This window comes from Phyllobates terribilis, unplaced genomic scaffold (genome assembly GCF_046119375.1).
Source record: "Phyllobates terribilis strain yellow unplaced genomic scaffold, ASM4611937v1 Scaffold_12__6_contigs__length_324123572, whole genome shotgun sequence".
In the NCBI taxonomy this organism is placed as follows: Eukaryota; Metazoa; Chordata; class Amphibia; order Anura; family Dendrobatidae; genus Phyllobates; species Phyllobates terribilis.
In genome coordinates this window covers 230,632,186-230,653,482 of record NW_027362772.1, presented here as the reverse complement: position 1 = coordinate 230,653,482, position 21,297 = coordinate 230,632,186, and the positions used below count along the sequence as shown (strand labels likewise).

The window sequence follows — 21,297 nt, the reverse complement described above, 5'->3', positions numbered from 1 at the left end:
GGTCTACAATTCCAGCAGAGCATTGTAAGAAACTCATTGATGGTTACCGGAAGCGGTTGTTCGCAGTTATTTTGGCTGAAGGTTGTGCAACCAAGTATTAGGCTGAGGGTGCCAATACTTTTGTCCGGCCCTTTTTTAGAGTTTTGTGTGAAATGATCAATGAGTTGATTTTTGCTTCATTCTCTTTTGTGTTTTTTCCTTGCAAGCAAATTAAATGAAGATAATAAGACCAAAGAATTTGTGATTGCAATCATTTTCAGGAAGAAACTGAGTATTATCTGGCAGAATTGCAGGGGTGCCAATACCTTTGGCCACCACTGTACATTATGCTTTGATGTTCCAGCACCATACAGAGATCATTGGCCGCATGACCCGTGTCGCTGTGAAAATTGCCATTTAGTCCTAGCCTAAATGTTTTTGTGTAAAAGAACAAAAAAATTTGGAGTAATTAAATTTTTTTGAATTATCGGGTGGCGTAAAGGGACCCTGTTACATTGTGCATGCATTCTCGCTCCAGTATTCCAAAGTCCAGCCTCGCAACCAGCAATTCCCCGGGCATGTTCACCTGAGCCTATGCAAATTGACCAAACCAAGATGGTCAAGTCTCGCCTGGAGACGCGTCGAGCCGATGGGAGTTGCTTCTACTGTGGCAATATAGAGCATCTGATCCGTTCTTGCCCGGTGAGGCCGGGAAACTCCAGTGTCTAGGACCGCTCGGAGAGGTCGTCCTAGGCAAGAGTAAATCCTCTCCGTCCTTGACTCTGTCTGTTTCTATTTCCAGTGGTGAGACCCGCTTCTTCGAGACTGCCCATCTGGATTCCGGAGCCGCTGGGAATCTCATTCAACAGGCTGTTGTAGAGTGGTATCAGATTCCTACCTAATGTCTGGCTGAGCCGTACATCTGGCAGTTGCCTCCATGGATGGGAGACCATCTTGCTCATCACAGAGCCTGTAACCCTTCAAGTGGGAATGCTGCACTCGGAGAAACTTTCCTTTCATGTGCTGTCCGGTCTCTCTCACCCCCTCTTGCTTGGTCTACACTGGTTAGAAAGACATGAGCCTGTCCTGAATTGGAGATCTGGTGAAGTGCTCCGTTGGGGTCAGGAATGCCATGAGTCCTGTCTGCTTCCAGTTCGTCCGGCTCGACCCCCGTCTACTCCGGCTAATCTACCTGGTCTGCCGGCACCGTACACTACCGCCTCATAGGCCGTATGATTGCCCCATCGACCTGGTACCTGGTGCTTCTCCTCCCCGCGGGCGAATCTACCCCTTGTCGCTGGCTGAGACCCGGGCCATGTCTGAGTACATAGAAGAGAATCTTGCTAGGGGATTTATCCAGAAGTCCACCTCTCCGGATGGAGCAGGATTCTTCTTCGTCAAGAAAAAAGTCGGCTCTCTACGTCCCTGTATCGATTATAGGGGCCTTAACCAGATTACCATCAAAAATAAGTACCCCCTGCCTCTCATCTCGGAGCTGTTTGACCGCCTTAAAGGCGTGAAGATCTTCACCAAGCTCGATCTTCATGGGACGTACAATTTGGTCCGGAACCGCCAGGGAGATGGCATTCAACACCCGGGACGGTCACTACGAATACCGTGTGATGCCCTTTGGTCTCTGTAATCCTTCAGCCGTCTTCCAGGAGCTGGTTAACGACATCTTCTGTGATCTCCTGTATTCTTGCGTGGTCATGTACCTGGATGATATCTTGTTTTTTTCTCCGGATCAACCCTCACACCGGAGGGATATTCGTCAGGTTTTGCTAAGGCTCCTATACGCTAAATTCGAGAAATGCCTCTTTGAGCAGACCTCCCTACCGTTCCTGGGCTATATCATCTCTGAGACTGGTCTGTGGATTGATCCCAAGAAGGTGTCTGCCGTCTTAAAGTGGCCCCGACCGGAGGGGTTGAAGGCGATTCAGTGATTCCTGGGCTTCACAACTATTACCGCCTCTTCATTCCTCATTTCTCCTCCCGGACTGCTCCCATCTCCGCGCTCACCTGTAAAGGAACAAATCCCAGGGAATGGACTTCCGAAGCAGAGAAGGCCTTTGTCTCCCTTAAACAAGCCTACTCCTCCATTCCTGTACTGCACCATCCGGATTTCAACAAGCAGTTCTTCCTGGAGGTTGATGCTTCCTCCACCGGAGCGGTGCTCACCCAGAAATCCTCATCCGGAAGAATGGTAACCTGTGGTTTCTTCTCCAAGCTCTTCTCCTCGTCCGAGCACAACTACTCCATAGGAGATCGTGAGCGGCTGGCCATCAAATTAGCGCTTGAGGAGTGGCACTACTTGCTGGAAGGGGCTCTGCACCCGGTGGTCATCTACACTGACCATAAAAACCTCGCTGGCTGTGCCTGCCAGCCAGCTTACCTGGAGCACCTGTCTGTTACCTGTTGTGCCCGCCAGCCTACCTGGAACACCTGCCAGTTAGCTGCCGTGCCCGCCTGCTTGCCTACCTGGAGCACCTGTCTCTACCAGTTACCTGCTGTGCCCGCCCGCTTGCTTACCCGGAGTACCTGTCTGGCTATCTGCCGTACCAGCCTGCTTATCTACCCGGACCACCCGTCAGCCTTCCTGCCGTGCTCATCCGCTGTACAGGTCAGCTCCTGTCATCTGAACAGTGGGAGTCACCTGCTCTCACACAAGGTCAGTCCCAGAGTGGCACCTGGTCCACCTGCCCGGTCCCTCCCTGGTTCATGGAGTCGACTGAGCCGCCGTGTGACCTGGGTCGGTCTGAGTAGGCACTTAGTTACGCCCCTCAGGTCCCTCCTTGCACCGCAGCACAGAGGTTCCACCACCCGGACCCGTAACAGGCACTTGGAAGGAATAGGCAGTTTAAATAAAAAAAATTCAGTGAAAGGTCCCCTTTAAGTCTGCCTTGTGATCTATTAATTAAAAGCATGTAATGACGGTGTTTTTCTCTTTTCTTGTGACAAACAGGAGCTGTCTACTCCGTGTGATGGGAATGTAGATCACCGAAATCATTCTAAGCATGACTAGTTATCAAGGCTACAAGAAGCGAATGAAAAATGCAGAGAAGTGACACGAGTGTAAGCATGTGTAAAACTGGGTTAGGGATCAAATAAGGTCTTAGGTATTAGAGAAGATAAAGGGAGCAGGAAATTAAAGGAATCCGTTGTTGTGCAAAGCGAAATCCTGTTTCTTTAGTGGGATATTAGGAGGGATAATTCCTTTTTGGTGTTCCATTATTGCATTGTTACCTTTCCCACTATAGTATAAAGGGATAGATCCCTGATGAGAAGCCATGAGGTTGGAAAGGTAGGAGAGCACTGAGGTAATACGTTTCGCTGAAACCCTGACTCCAAAAAAATGACTGCTGTGATTTAGCTACTTCTTGGAAGGGACAGAGGAGGAAAAAAAACCATGCACCGCAGTGATGAACAGCAGCAGATTTCTCAGTACAACTGTTTTTAGATGCGACCTGAGAGGTTTAAATAATTTACCCTTTGCTTCCTTCTGTTGTGACATGTACTGCATGAAAAGTGTCACCTTGTGCCAGCACGCTCCAGTTTACCCAACACGAAGGCTTCATTAGGACAACGGAAATAGAAGTTAAAAATCTTGCATTTGCCTGGAGAAAATTCGCCTAGTGGGTGACCGCCATATCTAGTGAGTGGCTGCTATTTTCATTGTGTCAAGAGGGGACCAGTGGTGACCGGAAAATGCCAGAAAATGAGCAGCGGAGTGATCAATGAGGGTAAGTATTGCTTCTTTTATTTATTTATTTTTTAATCAGGCTTAGCCCCAGAAAAAATATTTTTTGATCTGCTGGACGACCCCTTTAAGAATTTTTCATTTTTCCTCTGCTGCATTACTTTACAGCACAAATTGACTGTAGTGATGTCAGTAATAGGTGCATTATACAAATTCTCTTATATATACTGTGGGTGCCAAGAGGGTAGCACACTTTAAAGGGGATGTCAGTATGTGTTTGATAGAAGGGTTCATCTATAGATAAGTTAATAATAACACAGTGTCCGGCTGCTCAGTGTCTGCGGGAGAAGCTTGTTCGGTTCCCATGCAGTTAGCGGTGCAGTGCAAGATTCTCATCAATATAAAATAAAAAAAATAAAAAAGTACTACTTCCTTAATTTTTCTCTTGAAATCTTGCATCCCCAGGCAGTGCACATTCCCTGGACTTCTTGCTGAGTGCCTCAGCACCGATAGAGTTGTATTCTGTAGAAGAGACCATAGGCTCCCCAACATTCTCTATTTGGTGGCGCAATGATGCCATTGCAAAAGAGATTTATTACTAAAGGGTTCATACTCACCTCCCGAACTGGTGTCATTACAGCAATATCAGGGTGCTGTGTCTCCCGCTAGTCACGTGACATTGTTTAAATCAGTGCCCGTCGATGGGCTGCAGCATTCATAGTTCTGCCAGTCTGAGAGGTTTGTGTGTTTTTTTTATTTTTATTTTATCTTCAACACTTTAGCATTTAAGAATGGGTTGTCCAGTAGACAACCCCTTTGAGATCCTTAAAGGGAACCTGTCACATGAAAAATCGCTATTAACCTGCACATATAGGGTTAATATACAGGTTAATAGCGTTTGAAACTGCCCAGTGCCACCATTTAGAGCCCCGCTGCCAGGAGGAAATTAACTTTATTCCTTCTGGAAGCGTTCGACTTTCAGTAATAGGGGAGGCGCCGACGTGGGTTCAATCACCGCTCTGTGTATAGAGAGAGGCGGCTGTAACCGCTCCCCTGGCCCTGACTGACAGCCGGCTCTAATGCTGATCCTGCTGTCAATCAGGGCCAGGGCGCGATTACAGCCGCAGCTCTCTATACACAGAGCGGTGAATGAAGCGGTGCTGGAGCCACTTCTATGACTGAAAGCCGAATGCTGCCAGGAGAAACACAGTTCATTTCCTCCTGGCGGCGGGGCTCTCAGTGGCGATGCTGGGCAGTTTCTGAACGCTATTAACCCCATATCTGCAAGTTAATAGCTTTTTTTTTCATGTGATAGGTTTTCTATAATGGTGGACTCCCCTCTATTAATGGACTTATAAGGTTTTTCTAAGTCCCTTTAAAATTTCCTCCAATAACCACTCAGTGACCCTAATCCTTTATATATGCTGGACAAAAACTTCACATGAAAGCAGCATATCAAATAAAAACATTGGAAACATAATAAAAAAAAACACTAGTGCCCCCTATTGGACACAACACAAGAAAAAAAATCAATATGAACCTTTATATACAGTATCTTGTATCACGTGTTCCCAAATCATGACTCTGTAATCCAAAAAGTTTCCATAGATTTTTTTTTTTTTATTAGAAATAAATATGCAGTGAAGACCATATAATAGCTCCATCTTTTACATCACACAGCTCCAAGCGAAAAAAATCAATTTTTCTATTGCCGAAATACTGAAATTATTAGAGGTATTTGGTCTGAACACATTTATACATTAGCTATGAAAATATTTTCACCTCTCATGGACACGATAAAGCTTAGAAAGCACTCACAATACAGCAGCAGAGGAGTCAACGGAATTAATCACACTTTTAAGCAATTTATTCAAGAAAATATATTCCGAGGCGAAGAACATTCTCCAGTTCTGACCTCTATATTTTTTCATAAGGGGTTTTTCAGTCTATTGAACAGAAAATGAAACTGCTGCATAATGAAAAGTTTGGAAAGTTTCTAATAAACTTTGAAAGGAATTTGTCATTCATCGAACCCAAGTTTTTTTGTGTCAATTGATTTGTACAAACATCTTGCAACTTTTGGTCCTTTTCTGCCAACCAAGTACTTTTCTTAAAAGTTAATGGGGGTAAGTAAAAGGGGAAATAGCCAATCACAGCGCAAAGAATTCACTATAAGGAACTCCATAAGTTGTATCTGAAATGGAGGTGGCGTAACAGCACAACCCAAAGGGTGCACCTTCTAATAAATTTAGCGCACCTTAATCCAATAGGATTGGATGTGAAAAGCCCATCTTGATAAATCCTCCCTTTGTGTTTTTATTTCTCACTATTGGAACATCTCTGCTTGCTGTCAGTGAATGGGAACATTAGGCTCAAAAGACCTAATACTTCTCGAGGCTGAGGGTTTGCTACAATAGTACCCAGTTTACACAAGCTTCTTTGTGAATCTACTCCTGTATGAACTACCACCACCAACAGCCAGCCATGAAAGCCAATCACAAGACAAAAAGGCAGAAAGCGGTTCTGAGGCAATCACAAGTCAAAAAAAGTTGTAAAGTTTACCAAACACAACACTTTGGGTCAATAAGACATTAGCTTTAGAATCACATCACACATCAGAAACTACGGAAAGGGGCATGCGAATTTATGTGAGTCTCATCATGGGGGAGAGCACTGGGTTTAAAGGTCCACCACCTTTGTCCAAGGCTTTGGGAATTGGGAGGCGTATTGGTAAAATACTGATGTTGCTTATCTCAATCACTCAGCACCATGACATGGATGATGGTTACAAAATAAACTATATAGTTAGTTCCTAGAGGTGACAAGACAAATTTGGCTTACTGTCAAGGACAGGTCTCAAGAACTCTAAAAACGTTCCCAATGAAAGGTCCATGGGCACCACGTGAAGACTATGGGAGCCTAATAATGCAGGGTGCGCAGAGGCACAACTCAACTCATGTGGGCCCTAATGCAAAACCCCCAGTTATCAGAGGTCTTTAATAGTATTGGGCCACCCAAGTCTCCAGGGTCAGATGAGGGTGCAGAGGTATAGCATTTACTCATGAGTAGTCAAGTCATTTCAGAAGAAAAGATCTGGAAGGTACTTAAAAGAAAGCTGGTGAAATAAATAAGGCAAAACCAGAGGCCCCCTTAAATTTATCTAGTCTCCGTGGCTTACAGACATGATTTTCCTTCTACACCTTTTTCATGACTCTTAGTCCATTATCCCATGCCCTAGCATGCTAAATATGCCTTTCTTCTGGAAAGGGAAGACCAGCTCTGGCTTTTGCAACCTAGTGACAAACACTAGGGGCCAACTTAGGGCCGTGCCTTCCATCTCCGAGGGCCCCGGAGCAACTGTATAGTATATAATTCTTCAAACAGCCAATGTAAAGTAAGACTACAATAATCAGGACTTGAAATAAACCTATTCTACTGTGCATTGCAATCTACTGAGTATCCTAAGCGGCACTATTGCTCATTACATGGACACCGCATTCCCACCTACATACGTGTTATCCGAGTGCACAAACAACGACAGGGCATAAATAAGTTATCATTATATCTTACATCACAGAACACAATACTCAGTGATCATATTGGCAAGTGCTATCAGTCAAGGCTTTATTCTTTTGATCACTGCAGCAAATCCCTGAGAAATTCGGTTATTGTTGGGTCAAGGACTGTGTGTTCGTCTGTCTCTTGGCTTTGGTTTGCAGGTAGCGGCCTTTTCCTTCCTCAAATCGTTTCTTTTCTTCTTCAGTCTCAATCTACATTAGGAAACACAAATATAAGCATAATAGTAAGCGTAAAGTATAAATGTAAATGAGCAATAAGCAACATGCACAACCATTACCTGTCATCTCCCCCATCCATGGTAGTGGGAAGCTGAAATGTATTAGAACACACTAACCAGACAAACAAGGGAAGACCAGACAGGGATAAATGAAAATACCAACCATACAAAATACATGCACCAAACTACAGAGTGGGACACAGGGGAGGTAAGGGAAGAAGAAACCAAATAGGAGAGGATGAGGATGTCCACACAAACAAAACTCCAAGCAACAATCTCCTGACAAATCTCCAAAACGCCAAGACCAACCATGAACTACATCTCCAACTCCAGAACCATACAGTAAGAACTAACACTGACAATCCCTAAGTGCCAGAGGTGAGAAATATATAGCAGAGAGGAGTGGCCAACACTGAACAGCTGAGACAATCCAAGTAGGAAAGCTCCAGGAGCTTCAACTGAACAGACTAACCCTTGCACTGCTAGCAAGGAAAAAAACAGTTTAATAAGATGGTGACGTACTTCTAACCACTGCAGGAGCTCGTGAAACCAGGCTCCGCAGTTTTCTGGCCCCTCTCTGTCACGGTATCCCAGTGACAGTAACATTTATAAAAAGCCCTTGGTTGGACTTGATCGATTTCAACATTTTTATATTCTAATACTAGAATCCAGCCAAGGGTGGTTTGTGACTGGTAGCAGCAAATCCTCATAAAGTGAGCATACGGCATCTCTGATGGTTTCTCCATCATCATTAAATCATAAGGATCTCTGCACTCTGGAGCGTCAAGTAATTTTCTTATTTCATTAGGTATTCATTCAGGAATCTGGGGCAGCTGGCTTAAAACTATCTGGACTCTGTAGTGGTGACCCGATTGGCTGTCACTAAGCTTCTCTAGGGTCTGAGACAGCTGAATGAAACAGAGAGAACTCAAAGACTGGATTCATAAGATTGAATTATTACAAGAAGTAAAGGATATAATGCTAAATACCGTATAAGACCACTGCTACTACAGGGGAGCCGGGTCAGGAATGAAGAATGGGGCGATTATGAAGTACGTTTTGGGCTTGGGCTGCATACTTCTCAAAAATCGAAAAATGGAAAATCATGAGATGATCAAGGAATGTGAAAAAGAGAAGACTATAGTAAACTCAAATATGAGCTTTATGTAATAATCACACCATTAAAGCTGTGGTTTATCTGTACTCTGTCTCCGAGGAGAGCTGCTCGCTCTCATACCTTAAGGCAAAAATTCTACATCTGTCTGACGAGTTGTTCCAAAAAATTTTCCTGGCAGAGAATGACTGATTTCAGGTCTGGAAAACAATGGAAAAAAACTGCTCAAATTTATTACCAGTTACAACTAGGAGTGGAGAAAAAAAATGTGAAATATTTTTTAAATGGCCCTTCTGTTCAGATTTACTCATGTGGGGTCCATGAGATTAGAGGGTAGGTGACCATAGATGTAAAAATTTGCTTTGATCCAGAGTCATACAAAAAAATCATATGCAATGACGGATGTGATCTTTAATTTGGAAAAATTATTTGTACTTTTGCAACTAGGAATCATTCACTTCTACAAATGTCAAGGCCAAATACGATGATTTCATGTTCTGAGCAAATAGGAGTGGACAGCAATGGAGGTGGTACAGAACTAAAATTTATTTTAATCCTAAATATCTATTTAATGTCATAATTAGTGATGAGCGAGCATGCTCGCCACTGCTCAGTACTCGCCCGAGAATCTCAGTACTCGAGATGCTCGGAGCTCGCAGAGTACTTGCGTGATGCTCGGGCGGGAGCTCGGGTCCCCGTCCTGCATGTCTGGCGCTATTTAGAGCACCAATCATGCAGGGATTGTCTGTCACTCACTGTAATGTCACAGCCATGGTGGTTGTGGCATTACAGTGGTTGCCCAAATCGATGGGAACAGTGCTCACAGTGAAACATGAAAAGCCGGCAATTCAGCAGCGGCATACACCGGTACCGACAATTTAGAACAGAAAGAATAGAGCATCACACAGATTAGATAGATAGAAACAGGTCAGTCACATATATAATAAGTACAGTGACAGTGTTCGTTACTGTACTTGTCATTTAGTGTTAAAGGATTTATTAAAAAAAAATAATAGTGTTTTCGTGCACCGTCTCTTTAAGAAAGCCGGCCGGCAATTCATCATCGGTACCCGACAATTTAGAACAGAAAGAATAGAGAATCACACATAGATTAGATAGATAGAAACATGTCAGTCACATATATATGAAGTACAGTGATAGTGTTGGTTACTGTACTTGTCATTTAGTGTTAAAATAAAGGATTTATTTAAAAAAAATTGGCGTGGGGTTCCCCGTAATTTTAGGCTCTAGCGGAGGTTAAGCAGACGGCTGGGGCAGATGTTTGAAGCCTGGGAAGGGGGTAATACCCACGGAGCTTCCCAGGCTACTAATATCAGCCCCCAGCTGAATACCTAGCCTTTATAAGCTATTAAAATGGGGGACCCCAAAAAAAAATGATGTTGGGTCCCCCCTATTTTAATAGCTAGCAAAGGCTAGGCAGACAGCTGGGGGCTGATATTAATAGCCCAGGAATGGTGCCATGAATATTGGCCCCCTCCCAGGCTAGAAACACCAGCCGTCAGCCGCCCCAGAAATGGCGCATCCATAGGATGCGCCAATTCAGGCACTTAGCCTCGCTCTTCCCACTGCACTGTAGCGGTGGCAGTGGGGTAATACGGTTGGGGTTGATGTCAGCTTATAATGCCAGCTGACATGAAGCCCAGGTTAGTAATGGAGAGGCGTCTATAAGACACCCCCATTACTAACCCCATAATCAAAGTTAAAAAAAAACACAAACACCCAGAATAAAGTCCTTTAATTGAAATAAAGACACAATTCTTTAATGTTCTAAATTAAACCATACTTACCGTATCGCCCATTCCAGCTGAAGCCAACGATCTCCTGCAATAAAAATAAAATAATAAACCAACCTCATCCTTACCTTTCCATGGTTCCCAGGACAGCTTCAGCTCTGCTACATTGACATGACAGGCTGGACCGCAGCAGAACGCTGCCATCCATCTTGCCATGCTGCAGACACTGAGAAGCGCAGGCATGCTTGCGCTCCTCAGTGTCTCGCTGTGACGGCATCCAGATGAGCAGAGTTCATGTCCAATGAACTCAGCTCACCTCATGCACGTCACTGACAGCGTGGGAGAATTCTCCTGCACATGCGGTGAGCGCAAGAGAATTCTCCCACGCTGGGATGGCATTGAGATGACAGGCTGGATGGCAGCTGAGCGCTGGCATCCAACATGCCATCCTTCATAGACACTGCAGAGCGCAGGCATGCTTGCGCTCTGCAGTGTCTCTGAAGGATGACAAGCTGGATAGCAGCGCTCAGCTGCCATCCAGCCTGTCATCTCAATGCCATCCCAGCGTGGGAGAATTCTCTTGCGCTCACCGCATGTGCAGGAGAATTCTCCCACGCTGTCAGTGACGTGCATGAGGTGAGCTGAGTTCATTGGACATGAACTCTGCTCATCTGGATGCCGTCACAGCGAGACACTGAGGAGCTTCACTGAGGAGCTTCTCAGTGTCTGCGGCATGGCAAGCTGGATAGCAGCGTTCTGCTGCGGTCCAGCCTGTCATTTCGATGTAGCAGAGCTGAAGCTGTCCTGGGAACCATGGAAAGGTAAGGATGAGGTTGGTTTATTATTTTACTTTTATTGCAGAAGACATTGGCTTCAGCTGGAATGGGCGTGACGGTAAGTAGAGTTTAATTCAGAATATTAAAGGAATGTTTATTTATTTCAATTAAAGGACTTTATTCTGGGTCCTCATGCACGTTACTGTACAATATGCACAGTGACAGTGCGCTCCCTTGCCTGGTCTGATAAGAAGTGATGATCCAACAAGAGAGCGCACTGTCACTGTGCATTGTAGGAAAAAATGAGCAAGTAGAAACCAGCATTGCCCCCGCAAGTAATGTCACTTCATAGGTTCATTTGGTTTATTGGTGGAACTAAAACTTAAAGCTGAAGAGTCCTAATGTAAAATCAGTAACAAGGTCACCAATGAGTACTTACCATTGATAATCCTGGTCTCATCATATGAGACAAAGAAGCATTTTAGGTCGATCCAAGAGCCCAAGCGCAACAACCATCTTTGCACCCCCAATAGTTATACCCTTGGTGGGACATTTGTCTGTTGGCGCCGCTGACAATAACATATTCCATGGTGGGCACTAATAGCTAGAATTCTATTTTTCCTTTGTATAATATCCTCGCCTCTCATGTTGCTCTCCAGAAGACACAGATTTGGGTATAATCAAGTCTTTGACAGTACAGAGAAATGAACTTTTAACACCTCTGTGTCACACTGAATTACTTATACCGTGAAGTTCTTCCTCCTCATCCAGCGCACATTTCCATCCAACTTAAAACATTCACATTCTTCATTAAACATCTCAAAACACCTAGAGGTGCGAGCGGCTATTTTTATCATTCGTCATACAGAAGAAGCAGCACAGCGCTCACGATCTGTTCACAGCTCCTCCGTTCTTTTAATCTATTTTATCTCCTACAATTGTTATATCGCCCCAAAATAGTCAATGTATGTGACCCATAATATCCATTATAAATGGCGCTTTCTTTTACAACAGTCTTGCCAGTGAACAGACTGCCATAAACACCAATGGACTCTGTGATACTGGATATGCTTTTCTAATTTTTTTACATTTATTATTGGATGAAGACAAAGGGGGTGGAATGATTTATTTTTAATTTTTTTTTAACACTCATGTCCAAGCTGGCAACTGACCTGTGTAAATCAAGCTAATCATCTGAGCCTGCGAATTACACCCGCAGCCTCCACATAGAGGGAAAGGGTTAAAGAGGAGTGGGATTTTGTGTTTCTGATCATATAAACATACATGCATTTAAGAAGAGAAGGAGAGGGAAATGGTACAAACCACCAAGGACTTTGAAACACATCTGTCACTGGAGATCACAATACAAACTGCATCAAATTTTAAATAAAAGTCTTAAGTTTGATGAGACTGGTGTACTTACTTTGAAAATAACTACCAAAACAGATTTAAAATTCTGATTTTAATATGAGTATTTTATGAGTCCATACAAGGAGAGAGCTCATGAGTCCAAGTGTTATCGCCCACCCAGCATGACTGACAGCTGCAGCTTGTACTGAGCAGTGTGAGATCAGCAGCAGAGAGGAGGGACAGTGAGGAGTTGTCATTGAGGCTAAGTAGGTGGAGACTGAGTTTAAACTTTCAAATCGGATGAGACAGCCATTTTGACATAGAGTTAGTACCATAGCCTCAACAGGTCTAAGCGATCTGTTTAATAATATATGCAGTCTGTACTTTGAATTCTGATGACAGATCTGCTCTAAAAACATATTTACTACACATGCCATTAAACTTAAACTAGCGGTGATTAACAGCTGTCACCTCCCACAAGTCCACAGAACAGTGCTGGTTAATCACATTTTCATCTATTTCGTCTTTTTGGAGGTGTCTGCAGCATTTAAAACCTCCTTGAGTTTTAAGAGAGTGCATGAAGGTAGGAAGGGTTGGAGAAGGATTATTCTGATCCAGATAGTGATGAGCGAGCGTGCTCGTTTAACTCTTTCACCAAACACGCTCGTATCTTTGGCGTGCTCGTATATTATGTTCGAGTCCCTGCGTCTGCATGATTTACAGCTGTAAGACAGCCTGAACACATGCAGGGATTGCTTGTTTGTTAGGGAATCCTCACATGTATTGAGGCTGTCTTACAGCTGTAAATAATGCAGACGCAGGGACTCGAACATAATGTACGAGCACGCCGAAGATACTCGGTAAGCACCCGAGCCTACTCGGTGAAAGGGTTAAACGAGCACGCTCATCACTAGATCCAAACTATTATACCCCTCCATTCTAATACTAGTACTCACACATATATATTCTATGGAGTCCGGCATCCTCTCCCTAAAATGTAATGCCGCACAGCTCACATACTTCATGTAAGTGGATGTCATACAGCGGCTCATAGTAAGTGATGCCGCTAGCCTAATGACCACCGCGATCGAGCAGAAAGCTGTACATAGGTGGAACCTAGGAATATCACTTTCAGATCATGACATGTTTCAAAACACTGGAACCGAATGGATTAGTGCGATGGCAAAGCAGAGCCGAGCGAGTGACTATTGCATTGTCCCTGTATCTGTACGCTGCCGTCAAACAAGACAGCAACACAAAGCACTAACCTTGGAGCGCGGCTGAGTGGGATTACAATGGAAAGTGAACTTGGAAGATCTTGTGATGAAGTGCGTAACAAGAACAGCAGATGTGTTTGGGAGGTAACTGGTGAAATCAATAGGATGGAAAAAGGTCAAGAAAAGTAGAAGAAGCAAAAACCAATATGACCTGAACTCCTTGAGCTGTGTGAAGACGAGAATGGAGTTTTCCTACCATAGACTTTTTTTGGGACAACCCTTTGTTAAGGTGCCCATACAGAATAGATTATTGTCGAGCAAGCCGATCAATTTTGGCTGGACCATCTGATGCTTATGGGGGTATCCCACCTCTAATCTGATGGCAAACATCTTGGGAAGGAAAGATCAGCATCTTGGATTATAACATGTGTGATCCTTTACTCACATGGAAGACAGGCTGCCGCCAGAGGTGCATGACCACGGCTTATACCTCTTTCTTTATTGAGACCACACACACATGCTGTGACATGTGTAGAATAAACGCATGTGTGGAAATCAGAAGAACTCACCTTGGCAATCAATTAATCAGGCTTCTTTATGCCCCAATAATGAGTGGTGCATGATATAGCATTCTCCACTATTGACATCCATATACTATTTACTATGGCTTACAGAAAGAGGTTATCCTAATGGTCTAAGAATTGTGGCCCACACTATAGGATCTATAGGATCCTCATGGATCTTGTGAATGGAAATGACCATTTGGACGGGTGAACTGGGTATGTATTAAAATAAAGCGATCATAAAGAATTAGCCCACTGAGCACCCAAGCCCTTTAGAGTCGCTCTCCACTTTGTCTAATATTAGGGGTGTTCAAACATTTTCGTAATTGGGAAAATTGAATAATTTTGTCCTTATGGGTTATGGGACAACTTTTAGACTTCCCTCTTACCATCCAGGGTTGCAGTCTGACAAATAATTGCACCTGGGCAAGAATAGTATAGTGTAGTGGGCTTTTGCTTCCCAGCTATCCAGTTGACGTCAGTAGGGTACTAACCACAGACCACCTCAATCTTGGATTTCCAGAGAATGAAATTGGTGATATATGTACATTCTAAAAAAAATAGTAAGAAGTACTATTCTTCTAAGGTAGAATTGGCGGCCTTCCCTGCTGGGCCCATCAGCATTTCTGAGTAATACCCCAGACCCCATTGTAATATCACCTTTGAAAGCTCTGCTGCACAGACCAGCTAAGGATGCTCTTGAAATTTATATAGAAAGTAAAAGTCTCATACACGTTAGTTGGCTGAACCTGACAATTATGGTAGGACTTGTGGACTATCTGATGTGTATGGGGGTTTCCAGACGTCCCCTTAACAGATGTTGGGGCAAGAGACAGATTAGCCACTGAAATATCAATGTCCGATCTTATCATCTTCAGAGAAGATAAGCCTCTACCAGCGGAGTCTGGATGCGTCTTTTTCCTCTCCGCCCATTAAGAATACAAGAGCCCTCTGAGCTGAGCGCTTATGTGTATGGGGGAGTTGGGGACATTCGGGTGACAGCTCTTTCAAGTGCATTTCCAGCTATTCTTTTTGCCAAGTCCAGTAGAGAATAAGTTGACCCTTCACCAACCTATAATATAGAATAGTAATAGTAATAGAAATGACAGCAAATTTGTGATATCTAAATATTGGAGGTCAATGATGTGTCCAAGTGCCGTCATTGACCGAAAAGTTCTCAATTCTTAATTGATCCCTATAACCTTCCCTGTCAGCCTCCTAGACTAATACACCTTCCAAAAAAGATATTCCGCTTTCCCTATTATGCAATTTACACATCGTCTTAACAGCTGACTTCCCATTCTGCTGCCGCGTAAATTGGCCTGACCAGTCTGCTATATCTCTCTGCCTGGAAATATCAGCTTGTACAAATTGCTCATTTACATTCATGCCCCTGATAAATCCCTTGAAGATCCGCTTGGAGCGAGAGGACTCATTTTATAATCTGTCAAATCTTGACAGAGTAACAAGGTTTCCATTACAAAACAGAAGTAGCAATTTGTGAGTTTGTGCAATTAACACGTGTAATGATTTGCTGGCGACCGCTTCATGTGGTGCAGTTGAGGGGCTCGCCATGATGGGAGTCTCCGCATCCCCTCCCTTAATGACCATCACCCCCAGATATTATAACCCCTTCATGACAAGGCCAATTTCAATTTTTGCGTTTTTGTTTTTTCCTCTTCTTCATCCCAGAGCCAGAACTTCTTTACTTCTTTACTTTTCTGACCACGTAGACATACGAGTGCTTGCTTTTTGTGGGACGAGTTGTACTTTTGGATGACACACCATTTTACTACATCGTGTACTGGAAAACGGGAAAATACAGCTCATATTAAAGCCATTGACAATATCATTATTTGTAAACTGGCTCGTAGAAAGCATCATCACTATCTTCTAGTATATTCAGTTTGAGATTACAAATTAAAGAGAATAAGAATAATAAATATCTAATTATGCATTGTTTGATTAATAATAATAATCAAAGTATTGTTATTATAATTAATAATAAATAATAATCTAATTATGTATTGTTAAATAATAACAATACAAATATTCATTATTATTTATCATATTTATTGTTAATAATAATTGACTGTTTTTAATAATAGTAACAATAAATAAATATTTTGATTTATGATTAATCTAATTACATATTGTTAAATAATAATAATACAAATATTCATTATTATTTATCAGTATTTATTGATAATAATAATTTACTGTTTTTAATAATAGTAACAATAAATAAATATTTTGATTTATTATTAATCTAATTATATATTGTTAAATAATAATAATACAAATATTCATTATTATTTATCAGTATTTATTGATAATAACATTTATTTACTGTTTTTAATAATAGTAACAATAATAATAAATAATAATGAATATCTGTATTATCATCAGTATTTATTGTTAATAATATATATTTACTAACAATCATAATAATAATAATACACTTTTTGCCTAGTTCTAATATTTTTTCCTTTTAGTTAAAAAAAAATAAATAAAAAAAAGTCCTGACAAACTGAATCCATGTCATCTAACAGACATAGGACAAAAGCGCCAGTCTAGCATCAGCCTAACAAATGCCAGTACCTTAGCTCCGAGGCACCCTAAAGTAATTTCTAGGTCACAAATCATTGCTGGAATAATCTGGCCTAATATTTCCCTCGTCCTCTTCCTCATCGCCTGAGGACACAAACATTTTTCATGCAGAAACTAGAGTAACAGCAACGGCACGCAGCTCTCCAAAACCGGACTCTGGGGTGGCGGCAAGACACCAGGTGAACCAGCCTCAGGTAAAGGAGAGGAAAAGGCGTTCTTAAAGGGGTTATTCCATTAGCTAAACCCCTTTCATTTTTCCTATTGGGGCATTTGGACATGATAGAAGGGAGTCTCCAGGTTCACCAGCTACTCACCATGTATATGCAGGAAGGTGCATGTTAACGTGACAGCCAACAACTCCTAACTCCACAGCATGGACTAGTCTGAAGTTTTGTGTCATTTTACATCATTTTCTATCCCTCTGAAACAGCGGTGATAATGTCTCTCCTGGGACTTTTGCCCAATGCATTCAGCCAAAATTTGTTCTTACTACTTGCTAAACTGATCAAAAAGTATTCCCCTGCTGAAAACTGGCAGGTGTTCAATTTCCCTGCAGCAATACTACAGTGGATGTTGGGTCTGACAAAGTGCCCGTTCATGGGTTGTCTGTGAACTAAAGGACAGGACGAGACCTCCAGCAGAGGGATAAGTACAATAGGTGCAGGGGCTGCAGTCGCACCCTGACCCTGGAGTATAAGGGGCTCAATGGTCCCTTTGGCCCCAATGAGAAGGTCAATAATATTAAACAATTTGATATATTGAGTATCATGTTGTATATTTTGCAATGGGGCACATGAGCTTCAAGTTACATCACTGTCCTCCAAAGTTGCACTGAGTTTACACGTGCCAACCGTGGCTGTTAAAACGACCGCCGATTGCCTACATACAAGTAGATCCGTGGTTATTAGAAGGTGTTTTGCCACGAACAAAAGTTCATTTTGTAAGTGCTCTCCTTAAAGGGAATTTGTCACCAGGCTTTTTCTACCTCATCTGAGAGCAGCATAATGTAGGAAAAGAGATGCTGAATCCAACGATGTGTCACTTAGTTTCCTGTGTGCAGCAGTGCTGACATAATGAGAGTTTTTAAATGCAGCAGAGCTCAGAAAGTTGCCCCCGCCCACACCACAGCTCTCTGTGTACATTGTATATCAACAGTGAGCTGCTTATCAGAGAAGGGGCGTGGTCAGACCAGGGCTAACGTGAGCTGTAGTCCAGGCAGTGATAATCTCCTGGTGATAAAACTTTTATTGTATGAAGCCCAATAATTATAAGTGACATTCCTGAAATCATTATGCTGTCCTCTGATAAGATAGAAAAAAACCTGCTGGCGGACATTGCCTTTTTAAACAGGACCTCACTATGTAGATTATGAGCCCTCACAGAAAGTGTCTTCTTTGGCATTGTACTTGCCTGTCACTTAATTAGCCATGTTTAGTTAGTGTTTTTACCTTCTTAGCATTGTTACCTTATAGTTTTGCATTGTAACCTTATAGTTTTGCATTGTAAACCTTGCTTTTATATGTACAGAGTCATGGAATTAAGGGTGATATATAAGAAGATCAACTCAGAATTTCTTTACAGGATTTATGAAAAGAAGCTCTTAAAGGGAATCTATCACCAGCTTTTTGCTATGTAAAGAGCTGCAGGATGTAGGGGTAGAGACCCTGATTCCAGCGATGTGTCACTTACTAAGCTGTGTTTTGCTGTTTCAATAAAAAACTATGTTTTATCAGGAAGAGATTATCACTACAGGACTAGGTATCTGATGTTTCCTGGTTCAACCCTGCCCCTACTGCTGATTAGCAGCTTTTTGTCAATTTATACTGTACACAGAACGTAGCCAATCGGTGGTATGGGTGGGGTTATTTAGGGCTCAGCATTCAGAGCTCTGATAGATCTGCAGCAGAGGAAACTGATTATATCACAACTGCTGCACCCTGTAAACTAAGTGATACATTGATGGAATCAAGGTCTCCAGCCCTGCATCATGTTGCTGTAAGGTTACATAGTGAAACCTGCTGACAGATTCCCTTTAATGCTCCTGTGCATGATACAATGGCTTGTTCCTAGCGCCCCAAGTAAATGGATATTGACAGCTCTAAGTTTACAGCTGGAAAACAAAAAAAAATCTCTAAAAAAGAAAGTCAATATCTCCTTGATCTCGAATGCGACCTTAAAGGGTTTTTATTTATAGCAATTGTTCCATATCCCTTACAGATCATGTTTAATATTTATGAATATCTTTATCGGAGACACTATACATAATGTCATGCACTTGCATCATTTTTCACAGACGTCTCAGATCCATGTTCGGCCACTATAATTAGAGACGAGAAGCCAGAAAATGACCGATGTTCCATTAGAATCATTTACAAAAATAGCACAAGCTAATGAGATCTTTTTTTGTGTGCGGAGGGTATCAGGTACGTGATGAAAGGGATTCTAGGGAATGGGAAAAAAGAAGCTTTCCAACTGATGAGAATTTTTGAATTTAACTTGTTATTAATCACTTGAAAAGTAAATGAAACACAACTTCAAAGAGCTGAAACCGAGCTCCAATCTAGCCTTCGGATGACAGATGAATGTTCAAAAAGTATACAAAGAACGTGTGACGTGAATGGATGGCAGTCATTCACATAAAAAACGTCCGCAGCTTAAATCCTGCCAGACTCTTCCCAATGGATTCATGGTAGATTAATTATGATGAGCAAAAGGGTACGAGTCAACTCTTGGGTTAACTTTTTTTTGTGCAAGTTGGAATGTAGGAAAAAATAAAAGCTAAAGGAGGCATTTGAGAAGAGGAATGCACATGGCCAAACTATTTCACTCACATTTTCAATGAAGAAAGGGGATAGGACCAATCTCATCTTGTCGTAAACCACCATGGGTCCTAGAACTTTTCACAGAGTATCGCGGGTGCTCAAGTGACATGTTCAAGTCCCCGCGGCCACATGTTTCGTTGCTGTTAGGCAGCCACAAAACATGGGGAGATTGCTTGACAAAAACAGGTAATCCCCGCATGTTCTGTGGACCTGAAAATCTCACTTGAGCACCCGCGATACTTGGTACATACCCGAGCACCCTAGGCAAATTCGAGAACTTGCGCTCATCACTAGTGGTCACCCATCAAGGGCCACATAGCCGGAGACATCTATACTCTACCAGTAATAGTCATTCCAACAGTCACCCAAGGAAACAGAACAAGAATCATGGGGCTTGCTTGTGTCCAGTACTTTCAGTTCTAGGAGCAATGAATAGCTCAGAGGCCTCCACATTTGTCGTTAATGGAGTATCTGTAGAGAGGGAGCTATACTGTAGCTTCAAACTCCCTATTAAGAACGGTAATAAAGCTAACCTGATTTTGTGGCCTAACATTATAGGCCCATATAAAAACGCACTACTTTTCATTAACATCCATCTAATAAGTTAACCAAAGTGTCCTCAATAAAAAGAATTTTATGAGTATCGGGAATCCTTTGTATCATTACGAGCGTATTAAGTCGTCTTTGTTCTTCTCCAGCCCTTTTATTTCCTGGATGGAGCTCGTACAATGGTAATGATTTAATTAGTTTTAGCACTTTCTTCTTAGGTGATGAAGCGTGTCTCCTATTATAGCCACTTAAATCCTTTACATCTAAAATATATTCTTATGAGGTGTGCAGATACTTGTGAAGTGCATGTAACAGAAGTCAGATTCTCAAGGGCTCTTCTAAGCTTAATTAGACATTTCTTAAATGGGTTAATGTATGAATTTTACAGAATATGTTTTAGATAAAATGAAAGGATAATTAAACCCAATTTGGGGGTGCCACCACATGTTGTAGTATTATAGTAGTTACATTCTTGTATATATGGCCAGTATTATAGTAGTTATATTCTTGTACATAGGGAGCAGTATTATAGTAGTTATATTCTTGTATATAGGGGCAGTATTATAGTAGTTATATTCTTGTACATAGGGAGCAGTATTATAGTAGTTATATTCTTGTATATAGGGGCAGTATTATAGTAGTTATATTCTTGTACATAGGAGGCAGTATTATAGTAGTTATATTCTTGTACATAGGAGGCAGTATTATAGTAGTTATATTCTTGTACATAGGGGGCAGTATTATAGTAATTATATTCTTGTACATAGGGGCATTATTATAGTAGTTATATTCTTGTACATAGGGGCAGTATTATAGTAGTTATATTCTTGTACATAGGGGGCAGTATTATAGTAGTTATATTCTTGTACATAGGGGGCAGTATTATAGTAGTTATATTCTTGTACATAGGGGCAGTATTATAGTGGTTATGTTCTTGTACATAGGGGCAGTATTATAGTAGTTATATTCTTGTACATAAGGGCAGTATTATAGTAGTTATATTATTGTACATAGGAGCAGTATTATAGTAGTTATATTCTTGTACATAGGAGGCAGTATTATAGTAGTTA

The 21,297-nt window shown here is 42.0% G+C and overlaps 1 protein-coding gene across 6 annotated transcripts in view; it reads right to left on the bottom strand.

The window, feature by feature from the left end:
• Positions 1-5,323: 5,323 nt before the first annotated feature.
• ACOT7 (acyl-CoA thioesterase 7) overlaps positions 5,324-21,297 on the bottom strand; it is a 245,979-nt gene continuing 230,005 nt past the window's right edge. For 4 of the 6 annotated variants that reach the window (XM_073656694.1, XM_073656693.1, XM_073656696.1 and 1 more), the window contains one exon: positions 5,324-7,446. In XM_073656694.1, the coding sequence (XP_073512795.1) occupies positions 7,342-7,446 (105 nt within the window). In that variant the 3' untranslated portion in view covers positions 5,324-7,341. The remainder of the gene's footprint in view (positions 7,447-21,297) is intronic. The other 2 variants (XM_073656691.1, XM_073656692.1) reach the window with 1 other exon arrangement.